The 13,273-nt window shown below is 36.4% G+C and overlaps 1 protein-coding gene across 1 annotated transcript; it reads right to left on the bottom strand.

Annotated features, from left to right (window-relative positions):
- Positions 1-3,293: 3,293 nt before the first annotated feature.
- On the bottom strand, positions 3,294-7,028 carry LOC115678507 (uncharacterized). The gene is made up of 10 exons (XM_056311648.1): positions 6,862-7,028; positions 6,635-6,788; positions 6,439-6,577; positions 5,090-5,212; positions 4,804-4,997; positions 4,620-4,729; positions 4,483-4,541; positions 4,236-4,412; positions 3,607-4,079; positions 3,294-3,467 (listed from the first exon to the last, which is right to left on the bottom strand). Exons 1-10 carry the CDS (start codon positions 7,026-7,028, stop codon positions 3,294-3,296), a joined length of 1,770 nt encoding a protein of 589 aa, XP_056167623.1.
- Between the last annotated feature and the right edge of the window lie 6,245 nt (positions 7,029-13,273).

Raw genomic sequence — 13,273 nt, 5'->3', positions numbered from 1 at the left:
GATGTTCGATTGGGGATGGCAAAAGTGCGTCATTGCGGCACGATAACTGGCGTCCCGCCAATTCATGCTGAAGTCTCCTCTACCATCAAGGTTGACTCTTGGTCTTGGCCCCTGCTTTTAGGCTACTTTATGTGGTGGTTTAGTGCCATGTTCTTCATCTGCAGATTGTGTAATAGCAAATCACATAATGAGATTCCAGCTTTTAGGGAAAAGCGTAGAACATATGTTGTCTAGAAAAATGCATTATTGCATGCCTTAATACCCATTGCTATATGTCGTTAAGCGCACACACATGAAGATGGGATCTTGTATCACATAAAGAAAGAGTATGTCAGGCTGAGCATAAGATTGGCTTCTCATACAAGCGATCGCCTCTGGCACTTGGGTTGCGCGCAAAAATGAGACGTTTATTCTTAAACTTCTTCTATGATCATGGAGAGAGATTGAGTTTAGAGTCAACGTCACCTTGAGAAAAGATCAAGATCGGGTCATTCGCAATTTTCATGTAAAGTGACCAATATGGATTGACCACGATCCATATAGCAAGCCTGTTAGAAGCCATATTTGAGCTTTGGGAGAGACTGATAAAACATGAAGGGAGCCATAGTCTAAAAACTCAAGCTGAGGCATTTGATAGAGATTAGACTAATATTAGTATGGTGCTGAAATAATATTTGACATATGCCTTCTTGTATGAGTGTACTTTGATTGTCAACTCACTATGCATGAAAAAAAAGTAAATGTAAATTACTTATATTACATGATATCGTACCATAATTTGGCTCTACCCATCCCAATTATTTGTAAGGTCTGATTTTGAAATTTTGATGATAGCTAGATAACTTGGAGAGAAGTTAGTAGCTTGAAACTCAGAAGGGCAATTTTGTCAAGAGAGCTATCTTAGCTCCAAGAGAAGATTTTGGAAGTCCCCCAACAAAGTTTCTCCATCCAACTCAAAATACCTTCAAGTGTCTGCACGTGCAATGTTGCACACTTGACATTGTTTACTCGGTTTGAGTGCCACTATATTTTTTGGTTCCTTGATAAACAAGATCATAATTCAATATGCCTAAGCTTTGGTCACGACATGACTTGAACTTATTACCTTATAAAAGATAGTGTGACCTTTTCATCATTGAGTTACCACGCTCCTTGATAATTTAATACAGTACCGGCCTATTCTATTTTCTACACAAAGTGGAAAGTAGAACTTTAGTCAATATGTACCTCTTTTTTTTATAACATCCGTGGCTACTGTGGAACACCATATTCTACTTTGCTCTCCAGGATGTTTCATGCTCTCCTCGTGAACAAGTTTCCTTTCTGAATTTATGAGTTGGTCATGCTTCAAATGTTGTTATTCATAACTTTATTAGAAACATGCTTAATATCTTACCATGGTCACGACAACGCTTGGTGACAAGGCAACCCATATTCCTCCTTAACAAGGTCTCCATCTACAAAACTGGTGGCTCAACCTAGAAGGATATCTTAACTGGTATGCATACTTCAAAACCCCTACCCAAGTTCACAGCCATATTGAGTATTAAATAATCGTTCTTCAATACCAGAAATCCAATTCAAAATTAATCTCGTAAACCACAATATATTTTATAAACCGATATAGATAACCTTTTTGCAACACAGTCCATCCTCTAAAATACTTTTTGTAAAGCACTTATCATATCGATTCAGAACTTATTACATAAATCAATTTCACAAATCGATATGTATAACATTTTGTAACGTTTTTCATTAAACGTTTATTGATTCATTTTAGAATTCATTCCGTAAACTAGTTTATAACGTAACACATATATATCCGTTCGTAATATCTTTCTTAAAATCATTCTCAAATCGTTTTCAAATATTAAAGGTAATAATAGACCGATGTAAACTTTTATGCAACAAACATGTTTTAATAACTCAATACTCAAACCTAACACTTTCAAGACATGAGTTTACAAATCCATAGAAGAGATAGCACCACTTAGCTCGGAATGCCTACGATCAAACAACAACGATTATTCGAACCGTTGAACTCGCGATCCTATCAAATGAGTGAGAGACGTCTAAATTAAGTAAAACGCTACTTCAACTACGAATCGGCTAAATTAAGCTTAATCGCTAACAAACCGACTTCTATGCGAGAACAAAATGCTCATCCAAATTGATTATTTAAACATAAACACAACACGGAATTCGCACGCGAAACTCTAAAATTCTCGCTCAACCAAACCATTACTCCAAGTCGACTCCCATCAAACACACAACTCTCCAACGCCATAATACACAATTTTCAGGAAATCTCATAACTCAACAACTCAAAACTCGTCTACACGGCTCAAATTTCACAAAATTTCGAAAACTTCACCAATTGGAAGAACGAGGGTGCGAGCACTTACTGACGTTGTGATACGTAGTAAATTTGGCTTGATGAGGTGTCCGCAATGTGCATGCAAAACTCCTCTTTCTTTTCCCTCTCTTCTTCTCCTTCTTCTTTCTTTTTCTCCTTCTCTTTCCCTTTTTGCTCTTCTCCGCACATGCTCTCGATTTAAAATGAGCTGAAACATTCCTTTTTCTTTCTTTTGTTCACCATTTTCCTTTTTTAATGTGGGTCCCACCACCTTTTTGACTTGGTAAAAAATCCCAAATATTACAACAATCACCTATAAATATTATGTTTTAACTACATGCAAGTTTTAGAAGTATCCTTGAAACTATGACCTCCAACACTTATCTTGATCGAGGCAACAACATTCTAATTCCCAAAATTTCTATCAACTAGGCATAAAAAAAGACTTATTTCCAGATCTAAGCACCGTAATTACATTTTGAGAAGAGATGTGCTCAAGAATCCTTTCTTAGACCGCATAAGAGAAATAATGGCAATGCACAAGCTGAACTCATCCTATCAAGAGTTGACAGCCTATTTAAAATGACTAACTAAGATATAAAACCAAAACTAGGATCATTGGGAGAGAACCAAATCAATTTATGCCAATCGACTTTTGGTCCTCTATTCCTAACAATTTTCTCAATACAATAGCAGAAGAAATAGTGCAAAAAACTTGATCATCTACTGGAAAGTTTGGGAGAATAGTTTCACAAAGGTAGCTTAAATAGTCGCAGACTTATCTGATCTGTCAGGTAAATACATACATACATACTTTCTCTAAATCTAAGATGCAAATATAATTTTAAATTCAAATTTTTTTTTCGCCCCTTCCTCCGTATCCTCTTCAGTATCATCTATTCCAATCATTGCCTCTTCGTTGTTATACAACTCCATACTACGACACCATCGCCATTACCACCATCAACACCATCCCAACCACATAACATATTAAGGTAGGCAGCTCGTCGTCATCGTCGTCATCATTATTATCATTAGCAATATCTTTTTCAGCATCCTCACCCTTAACTTCATCAATATCGGCTTCTTCCTCCTCCTCTTCCTCAGCATTCTTACCATCAATTTCGTTGTGGTTCAAAAAACTCATTATACCTAGATATTCTTCATAAACATAACATCATCATTCTCACCATCGGTTTCATCATGATGAGGAGAATTCACAGTGCACAACATTTTTCATAAATAGTGACCTCTTCCTCCTCCTCTTCCTCAACAATATTACCAGTAGCTTCATCAACAGTGGTTTCTTCTTTTTTCCCTTCCTCAACATTCTCACCATCAGCTTCATCAACAGTGACATCTTCCTCATCATCCTCTTCCTCGGCATTCTCACCATTGGTCTCATCAACAACGGCCTCAACATTCTCACTATCAGCTTCATAAACCGATGTTTTTCTTTTTCTCTTTCTCAGTATATTCACTACCACTGTCAGCTCCATCAACATGGCTTCTTCCTCCCCCTCTTCATTAGCTTTATATCTATCAACTTTATTAACAGTGACTTCAGTATTATTTTCCTCATCATCCACAATATTCTTACTATAAGCTCCATCAATAGTGGTCTCATCATTCTTATTATTAACTTTATAAATAGTTGCTTTTTTTTCTTCCTCAACATTTTCATTATTGATTTCATCAATAGTGGATTTTCTTCCTCCTTTTCCTTAACATTCTCAGCATCATATTCATTATTTTCCTCATCTGGCCAACAAAAAAACTCATAATACCCATACCTTATATCATAATGAGGAAAACTCATAATGTTCAATATCTTAAAAAACAGTGGCTTCTTCCTTTTCCTCTTCCTCGACATTATTACTATTAGTTTCATCAACAGTAGCCTCTTCTTTTTTCTCTTTCTTGGCATTCTCACCATCAACTTCATTAATAGTGGCATCTTTCTCCTCTTTCTCGGCATTCTCACCATCAGTCTTATCAACAGTGACCTCAGCATTTTCACCATCAGCTTCATAAACAAATACGTCTTCCTTTTTCTCTTTCTCAACATTCTCACTATCACATAAACTTCATCAACATGGCTTCTTCCTTTTCCTCCTTCTCCTCACTATCAGCTTCATCAACAGTAACTTCAGCATTATTTTCCTCCTCTTCATCAACATTCTTACTATCAGTTTCATCAACAGTGACTTCAGTATTCTCACCATCAACTTCATAAATAGTGCCATATTCTTCCTCTTCTTACTTAACATTCTTAGCATCAGCTTCATCCTCCTCTTCTTCCTCGGCATTCTTACCATCAGCCTTATCAACAGTGATCTCAGCATTCTCATAATCAGCCTCAATAAAGGTGGCCTTAGCATTCTCCCCATCAGTTTTATCAACAGTGGCTTTAGCATTATTTTCCTCCTCTTCCTCAACATTCTTACTATCAGCTTGATTGCCTCAACATTTTCACCATCAATTTCATAAATAGCAGCATCTTCCTCTTCTTCAACATTTTCATTATTATCTTCATCAATAGTAACATTTTCTTCTTCCTTTTCCTTAACATTCTCAGCATCAGCTTCCTCCTCCTCCTTAGCATTATAGCCAACTTCAATACTCCTCCACATATGAAACACTGCTATCAAGCCAAGAGCAAGTGCAGTAACACCATCATCAGTGATAGCCACAACATCTCAACAAGACTCCCTACTTGAGCCGCTCCACCACCCTCTTCTTCATCCTTATCGCTGGTATTGTAATCGTCGTAATCGCCAGCATCACCCTCAGCAAGTTCTCCGGGATTCTTTTGTTCGTCGACATGTTCTTCATTCATCTCTGCATCATATTCATCTGGAAAAAAAAAGAAGAAACCATACAACACAACTCTATGACGTTACACCAAAACAGAGGAAATCACACATCACAACGCTAGGATTTTATACCAAAACAAATTAAACCACACATCACAATTCTATTACACCAAACTAGAATAAACCACAGAATTCTAAGATTTTACACAAGATAGACTAAACCACATAACACAATGCTAGGATTTTACACCATAACAGAGTAAATGAAGAATGGTTAACATTCGACCAAAGCAAAAGAAAGGGTTAACAGAGGTGAACCCCAAATGACTTATCGCAACAAGTCATCTTTAAGAAATCTTCTTCATCAAACAAAAAAGAAGAAGAAAATAAGTCCGATAACTCTAAGATTTTATGTCGGGTTTTAGAGTAAGCACATATACAACATACAACATAGAGTAAATGAAGAAGAGTTAACCATAGATGAAAATAAAATGAAAAGAAGCACGATAACTCTAGGAAAACTTGAGTTAACCATGGATGAAAATGAAATGAAAAGAAGCAGGAAAACTTGTTTTCATAAGATTTGTAATTGAGATCTATATATTTCTACTGATATAAAGACCATCGAATTTGAAGTTCATTTTTTTTGTCAAAAGTTCATCCAAAGTACCAAAAAAAAATTGTGACAGATATGTGCAAATTATTCCCTCGTTGACCAAACTTGTTTTTTAATTTAAAAATACTTTGAGGTATTTTTTGTAAAAACTTAGAAAGTGAAAGTTGTTGAGGTGGTCCTCAATTGCAAATCTACGAAATTTCATAATTTTTTAGTTAGTTTTATGTGAATTCAATGAGATTTGGATAACGTAAGAATTTGCCTTTAAAATCGTTTTAGATTGAGTCTTGGTGTTTAATGCAAGTTTTTTTAGTATTTGGATGGCTCTTTTGTGAAAACGTAAAACATGAAAGTTGAAGAGTGCATCCTAAGACATGTCCATAAAATTTTGCACCATTTTCAATTTGTTTGATATTTCTTCAGAATTTACAAATGTTGGGTCCAAATACAATCAAATCCTGAGTGAGCGGGTTAAATTGATTAAAAAGTGAGGGATTGAGAGAAAAAAATAAGGGTGTCCGAAGAGTGTATAACTGCTGGTATTCTGTTAAATCTCCAAATTTCTTACATGTGTAACGAACATCATTCGGATATTCTCCCCATTAACTTTTAAATAGTGGCATCTTCTTCCTCCTCCTCCTCAACATCACCTTCACCATCAACTTTCTCCTCCTCTACAGCATCAGCTTCAGCATCGGGTTCGTCCTCCTCAGCATCAGCTTTACCATCAGCTTTACCATCAGCTTTACCATCAACTTTCCCCTTCACCACAACATCAGCTTCGTCTTCCTAAACATCAGATTCAGCATCGGCTTCCTCCTCCTTAGCATCAGCTTTACTATCAACTTTCTCCTCCACCACAGCATCAACTTCAGCATCGGCTTCCTTCTCCTCAGCATCAACTTGACCATCAACTTTCTCCTCCACCACAACATCAGCTTCCTCCTCCTCAGCATCAACTTCACCATCAGCTTTCTCCTCTTCCACAGATGAAACACCGCTATCATTGCCAATAGTAGGTGCATCAGCATCATCAGCGATAATAGCAACAACATCTCAACAAGACTCCCTACATGAGCTCACTATCACCCTCCTCTTTATTTTCATTGCCGGAATCGCCATCGCCATCTTTGGTATTGTAATCGTCGTAATCACTAGCATTACCGTTATCGCCAGCATCAACGTCATCGTCAGCAAGTTCTCTAGGATTGTCTTGTTTGCCGACGTGTTCTTTGTTCATATATGCATCATATTCAATTGAAAAAAAAAGTAAACCATACAACACAATTCTAGGATTTTTACACCAAAACAAAGTAAACCACATAGACACCAAAACAGAGTAATCCACACATCATAATGCTAGAATTTTACACCAACACAGAGTAAATCACACATCACAATTCTATAATTTTATACCGAAACAGATTAAACCACACAACACAACGCTAGGATTTTACACCAAAACGGAATAAATGAAGAATGGTTAATCATTTGACCAAAAGAAAAAAAGGAAGGGTTAACCAGAGGTAATCCCAAATGACTTATGGCTACACAAAAAAAAGAAGAAAATAAGCACGATAACTCTAGAAATTTACGTCAAGTTTTAGAGTCAGCACACATACCACACACAACATAGGGTAAATGGAGAAGAGTTAACCATAGACAAAAATGAAAAGAAAATAAGAACGATAACATTAGGAAAATTTTTCAATTTTTTTGGAAAAATCCAAAATGAATTAGGAAAACTTGTCTCAATAAGATTTGTAGTTGAGACCTGTATCTTTCTACTGATATAAAGACCATCGAATTTGAAGTTAATTTTATTTCTCAAAAGTTCATCGAAATTACCGAACAAAAACTTTGACAGACCCGTGAAAACTGTTCCTGCTGACCAAACTTGTTTTACAATTTAAAAATACTTGGAGATATTTTTTGTAAAAACTTAGAGAATGAGAGTTGTTAAGGTGGTCCTAAATTGAAAATCTACAAATTTTCATAATTTTTTACTTAGTTTTAGGTGGTCATTTCAATTTTTTTCAGATAACGTAAAAATCGGCCTTCAATATTATTTTAGATTGAGTCTTGGGTGTTTAATGCAAGTTTTCTAGTATTTGGAGGGCTCTTTTATGAAAATGCAAAACATGAAAGTTGAAGAGTGCGTCCTAAGCCAGCTGTCCATAAAATTTGGCGCCATTTTCAATTAGTTTGATATTTTTCCAGAATTTACAAATATCGGGTCCAAACACGATCGGATCCTGAGTAGGCGAGTTAAATTGATTAAAAAGTGACAGATTGAGAGAAAAAAGTGAGAGTGTTTAAAGAGAAAAGAGACCGAGTGAATTGGATTGAAGCAGAGATTGAGAGAAAAATGTGAGGGTGTTCTTAAAGAAGAGTGAGTGAGTGATCTTTGTTAAAGTAGGGTTAATACTATGAAAAACCCCAAACTGGTATACTTGTGACAATTTTACCCCGAATTAATTTTTTGACTACAAAAAATCCTAAACTGGTACACCCGTAACAAATTTATCCCAAATTAATTTTTTGACCATAAAAACCCCAAATTAGTACACCTATGACAATTTTACCCCGAATTAATTTTTTGGCCGCCAAAAATCCAAAACTGGTACACTTGTGACAAATTTACCCCGAACTAATTTTTTTACCATAAAAAACCCCAAACTGGTACACTTGTGACAAATTTACCCTCCATTAAATTGGATTAATATCACAAAAAATCACAAATTCATAAATTTGTGACAAACAGATGGGTAAAACCCCAAACTGGTACACCGTTTAACTACCATGTATCATCAAACTCAACAATTTGATAGTAAAATTTAACAGAAACTAACAAAGGGTAAATTTGTCACATGTGTACCAGTTTGGGGTTTTTGATGGTCAAAAAATTAGTTCGGGGTAAAATTGTCACAGATATATCAGATTGGGGTTTTTCGTGATAAAAAAATTAGTTCGTGGTAAAATTGTCTTAAGTGTACCAATTTGGGATTTTCGTGGTAAAAAAATTAGTTGAGGGTAAAATTATCACAGGTGTACCAGTTTGGGGTTTTTCGTGGTATTAACCCTTAAAGTAGAGAGTGAAAATGTGTCTTGGAAAGAAAAAGGCGAGACTGTTTGCGGCGAGAGAGAGGGATATGGTACTAATGGACAGTGAAAAACTGTGTGCGAAAGAGAGGATTCTATATGAAGAGAAACAATGCGAAAAAAGTCGTTCCATATCACGGTGAAGCGAAAGTTATTCCATATTTGAGAAAATTGAGTATAAAATTTTACAAGCTGTCTGAATATTTTCTCCCTCTGCCCTCAAATGAAATTGCCTCGACATAGTCAAACGTGTTTATATACTACTTGCTCATGCATGCATTATTTACTACATTTTCGCGAAATGACATTCATACATTCTATTATATAATATGTATATGATGACTTAGGTAATTCTATTTTAGGTTAATACTACAGAAAACCTCAAACTGATATACTTGTGATAAATTTATCCCAAACTAATTTTTTGACCACCAAAAACCTCAAACCGGTACACATATGACAAATTTACCCCAAACTAATTTTGCAACCACCAAAAACCTCCAACTGGTACATTTGTGACAAATTTATCCTCCATTAATTTTCGTTATTTAGATTAGTACCATGAAAACCTCAAACTGGCATACTTGTGACAAAGGGATGGTAAAACTCTAATGGTATACCCATCAACTGCCATATGTCATCCAAATTAGCAATTTAACGATAAAATTTAATGGAAACTAACATAAGGTAAATTTGTCACAGGTGTACCAGTTTAGGTTTTTGGTGGTTAAAAAATTAGTCATGGATAAATTTGTCGCATATGTACTAATTTGGAGTTTTTCGCGGTATTAACCCTTCTATTTTTTTAAAGTTCATGCATAATTTCTTAAAGGGAAAGGTTTATTGTCATCCGAACATGTGGGGAAGCATTTATGATATTCTAGGATCTACGAGTGAAATTATACAACATGAATGATAAACTTCAACATCACACATGGACGTCGACGTACAATGGATTGACTCTAAAATTTCACGCTTTACTCTAAAATCACAAAATGAATATCTTATGCGTCAATCCCCCTCCCTCATTATGCCAAAGACTATTCCATGTTAATAAACACGCAATTAGACTTCATTGATGTAAATAAAATGGCTGGTTAAACAATCAAATTTCGAATATGTTTGATAGATAATACAACGATCATGTTAAAGGGATTTTAGGAGCTGCAATTGAGATGTTGTGGGTAAATCCTTATTCAGATTTCGTGGGCACTACGATTTATATCCATAAGTGGGGTTTATTTCAAGTTAAAGGTCGAGATAAATGTTGTAAATAACATGCCAAGCTTCAAAGTTAGGTACGTAATCTTATATTAGAATTTACAAACTAGAGACCATAAGAAACAGAAAAGGAAAAAAAAAGTGCAAGGAACTGAAATTGAAATCAAGAAAAACGCAAGAGTCATCTCGAAAGTCCGAAGTCTAAAAAAAAGAAAAAGAAAAGAGTAGAAAAGAAAAATAGCGAAATATAATTCCACGCCTATCATTCATTTTAATGAATGCGGAACTGAAATTGCAATGGTGAGGATCAAGGCTGTGTCATGTAACTCCGTCTTGAAATTCACAAACTCACATTGGCCATGTCACCTCATCCCTATAGCAAAATCAATTTATTTTATATATGTACAAAAGAAATATAGCATGCAAAGGCAGAAATCAACATCTAAAGTATAAAAGCAAATTTAGTCCTAAGGATACGTGGAGATGAATTTTCACTTCATAGCTGTGGACACCCGAATCAAAAACTTTGTGCCATTAGTTCAACCAAATATTTCCGAACGTAAAACTAGCAGACGATGAAATAGTTAAGAAGGTCCACGGCATATGAGAGGAGCTTTTGAACTCGCTTTTGAGACGTCCACCCAGTCTCGTCACATCCCTTAAGGGTAATACATCCCAAATCTTCAGGATGCTCTTCTTGGGTCTCCAGCCACCAGCAAGTTTTTCGACATCGGATGTCAGCCTCCGAAACCCAAAGATGTCGCCCAAGAAACCTGCGAAAGTCCAATGTTCTTTTGCAGCCGACAAGTATAGCGAAGAAAACCATCGCCTCGAGTTCCATACCCTCCGCCGAGCATTTCTAAATAGGAAATTATTTCCATCAAGCGGATCATCGAGCCAAACATTGTCCTTCTTCCATCCCAAAATCGCTTTAACTTCACCAGTATTGGAGGAACATTCCCGGCTTTCAGCATCATGAAAAGCACTTTGCCCTCCACCTTTTGCGCCGAAATGCACAAATGTATAATTATTTGGGCCCCTCTACATACTTCAGAACAAATGGAAAGCAAATTTTGAGAGGGTTCATATGATGTTTGCACACCTGTGGGAATATATGGTAATTTTAGCCAGAAGATTTTACTTTAAAAATTTCGAGGGATACATGGGGTCATCATCTCCGCCAAGTGAAAAAGGAGACCGAGGGGATTGAGGCACGAGCCCGGGTGGAGGGCGCGTATGTGGGGACTCTCCTGAATAAGTATGGTAGCTTCCCAATCCACACAAGAACAGAACCAATAATATGAGTCCGACATAGGAAAAACATTGCCCAATTAAGTTTACATAAAATGAAGAAATGGTAAGAATATATTAATCAAAATCCTATAACAAAGAAGACGAAACATTGTGATTGATTGGAGTGAGGACAATTTCAATGCCTATCTAGAATAATGCACGTGATTAAACGAACTGCGCTGACGACAATATCGAGTTAATGACAATGAGTCATGCAAGGAAATTTGGGAAGTGCAATCGCTTATGGGATGAGCAAAACAGACCCCAATCAAGTAGAAAATGATTTGATCATGTTGACAGCTGCAATGAAACCAATCTCCTCACCCTTTTGATCGGTTCTAAAACCCCTTGGTTTCCCAAAATATATTCCAGTTCATTCAAAGGAAATAACACACAATCATCGACCTCGTACTGAAAAAAATTCAAGCACGAAAGAACAAATATATGTTGGAAACTAACCGCCTGTGAGCTCCCTCACAACCTTTAGGTCAACCTCTTTCTCCAAAGTAGAAGCGTCAACTAACTGAGAAGGTAGATCCGTATAAAAGAGGGAGACGATCTCTTCAGCGATTATGGTAATTCTAGAACATATGCATTCATAGATATACGAAGAAATCAAATGTAGTTAAGGAAGATTTACCCCTAAAAGAAGAAGCATAGGAAACTGACCAATTACAAGCTATCTACTGCCCCATAAAAGAAAAACAGGCAGCTTGTCACGTGATATCTAGTCCATAAAACATAAAAAGAATCATGAAATCGGGCAATTTAGAAAGTGTTTTAAAAACAACCTGAGGTAATCCAGTTGTTGGCCGTAAGTTTGCAAACATGTTAAGACCTTCTCTTAATTGCAGTGGCCCAGTTTCTGGCTTCGAATGTTTTTCATTATCGTCCCACTTAGAGCTTAGTAAAGAAAAGGCAGGAATAGTAGTTATGAGGGAAAGATTGCAGGGAAGAAAATTACCCTCCAATTGCTCCAAGAAGAACTGCATCAGATTGTGCGACTTGGGAAAAACTCACAAGACTTCCACGTAGTGATGATTTTGATCTGTTTCTATTGACTTTGTCTTTTGGTAGTTTTGTTCTATAAATATTGTTGTATGATGTAGGATTGGGCTTGGGTTCGTGGCTGTCAAATTAGGCCAGGGACATGATTTGTAGAGCTTTTGGGCTTGTGAGGCATTTCGGTCTACCCTCTCTCTTTGGCAGCCATAATGGTCGCCGAATCACCAGATAAAAACAAAGTATTGCTCGCGGAGGTATCTCTCCCACATCAGAAATACGGCAAAAACACTATAAGTGACATAAGTTGTGTACGGAGATCACTTTTGTGCCATAACTTTTTTTCGGATCACTTTGGTGCCAACTTTTTTGAAAAAACGATCACTTTAGTGCCAATGCTGACATGGCCGCCAGAAATCTGACGTGACTCTTTTTTTATTAACTTCCGATGCTGACGTGGCTCGCTGGAAATCTGACGTGGCTCGCTGGAAATCTGACGTGACTCTTTTTTTGGCCGGAATTTTGGCCGGAGTCACTAAAGTGATCTCTTTTCCTTCGATTTGGCACCAAAGTGATCCGAAAAAAAGTTATGGTACCAAAGTGATCTTCGTACACAACTTATGGCACTTATAGTGTCCTTTTGCCTCAGAAATACTCTTTAGCTTAACTAGAACAAAATAAGTGAACCCATACTCCATTATCCTGCTTTCTCTAATATAAGCATGGAGAATATATAATTATTACTTCATAATTGAATACTTATTTGATTTTGCTTGTACTGGTCATGTATGGATTATAATATGATGTTTCTATTCATTATTAAATAAGAGTCTTACTAATCATGAAAGGTTAATTCCACTTTTCTCG

The sequence above is a fragment of the Syzygium oleosum genome, unplaced genomic scaffold (assembly GCF_021117445.2).
Source record: "Syzygium oleosum isolate NSW1041296 unplaced genomic scaffold, Sole_v2.1 Sole_v2.05, whole genome shotgun sequence".
In the NCBI taxonomy this organism is placed as follows: domain Eukaryota; kingdom Viridiplantae; phylum Streptophyta; class Magnoliopsida; order Myrtales; family Myrtaceae; genus Syzygium; species Syzygium oleosum.
This window is presented reverse-complemented; position numbering and strand designations above follow the sequence as displayed.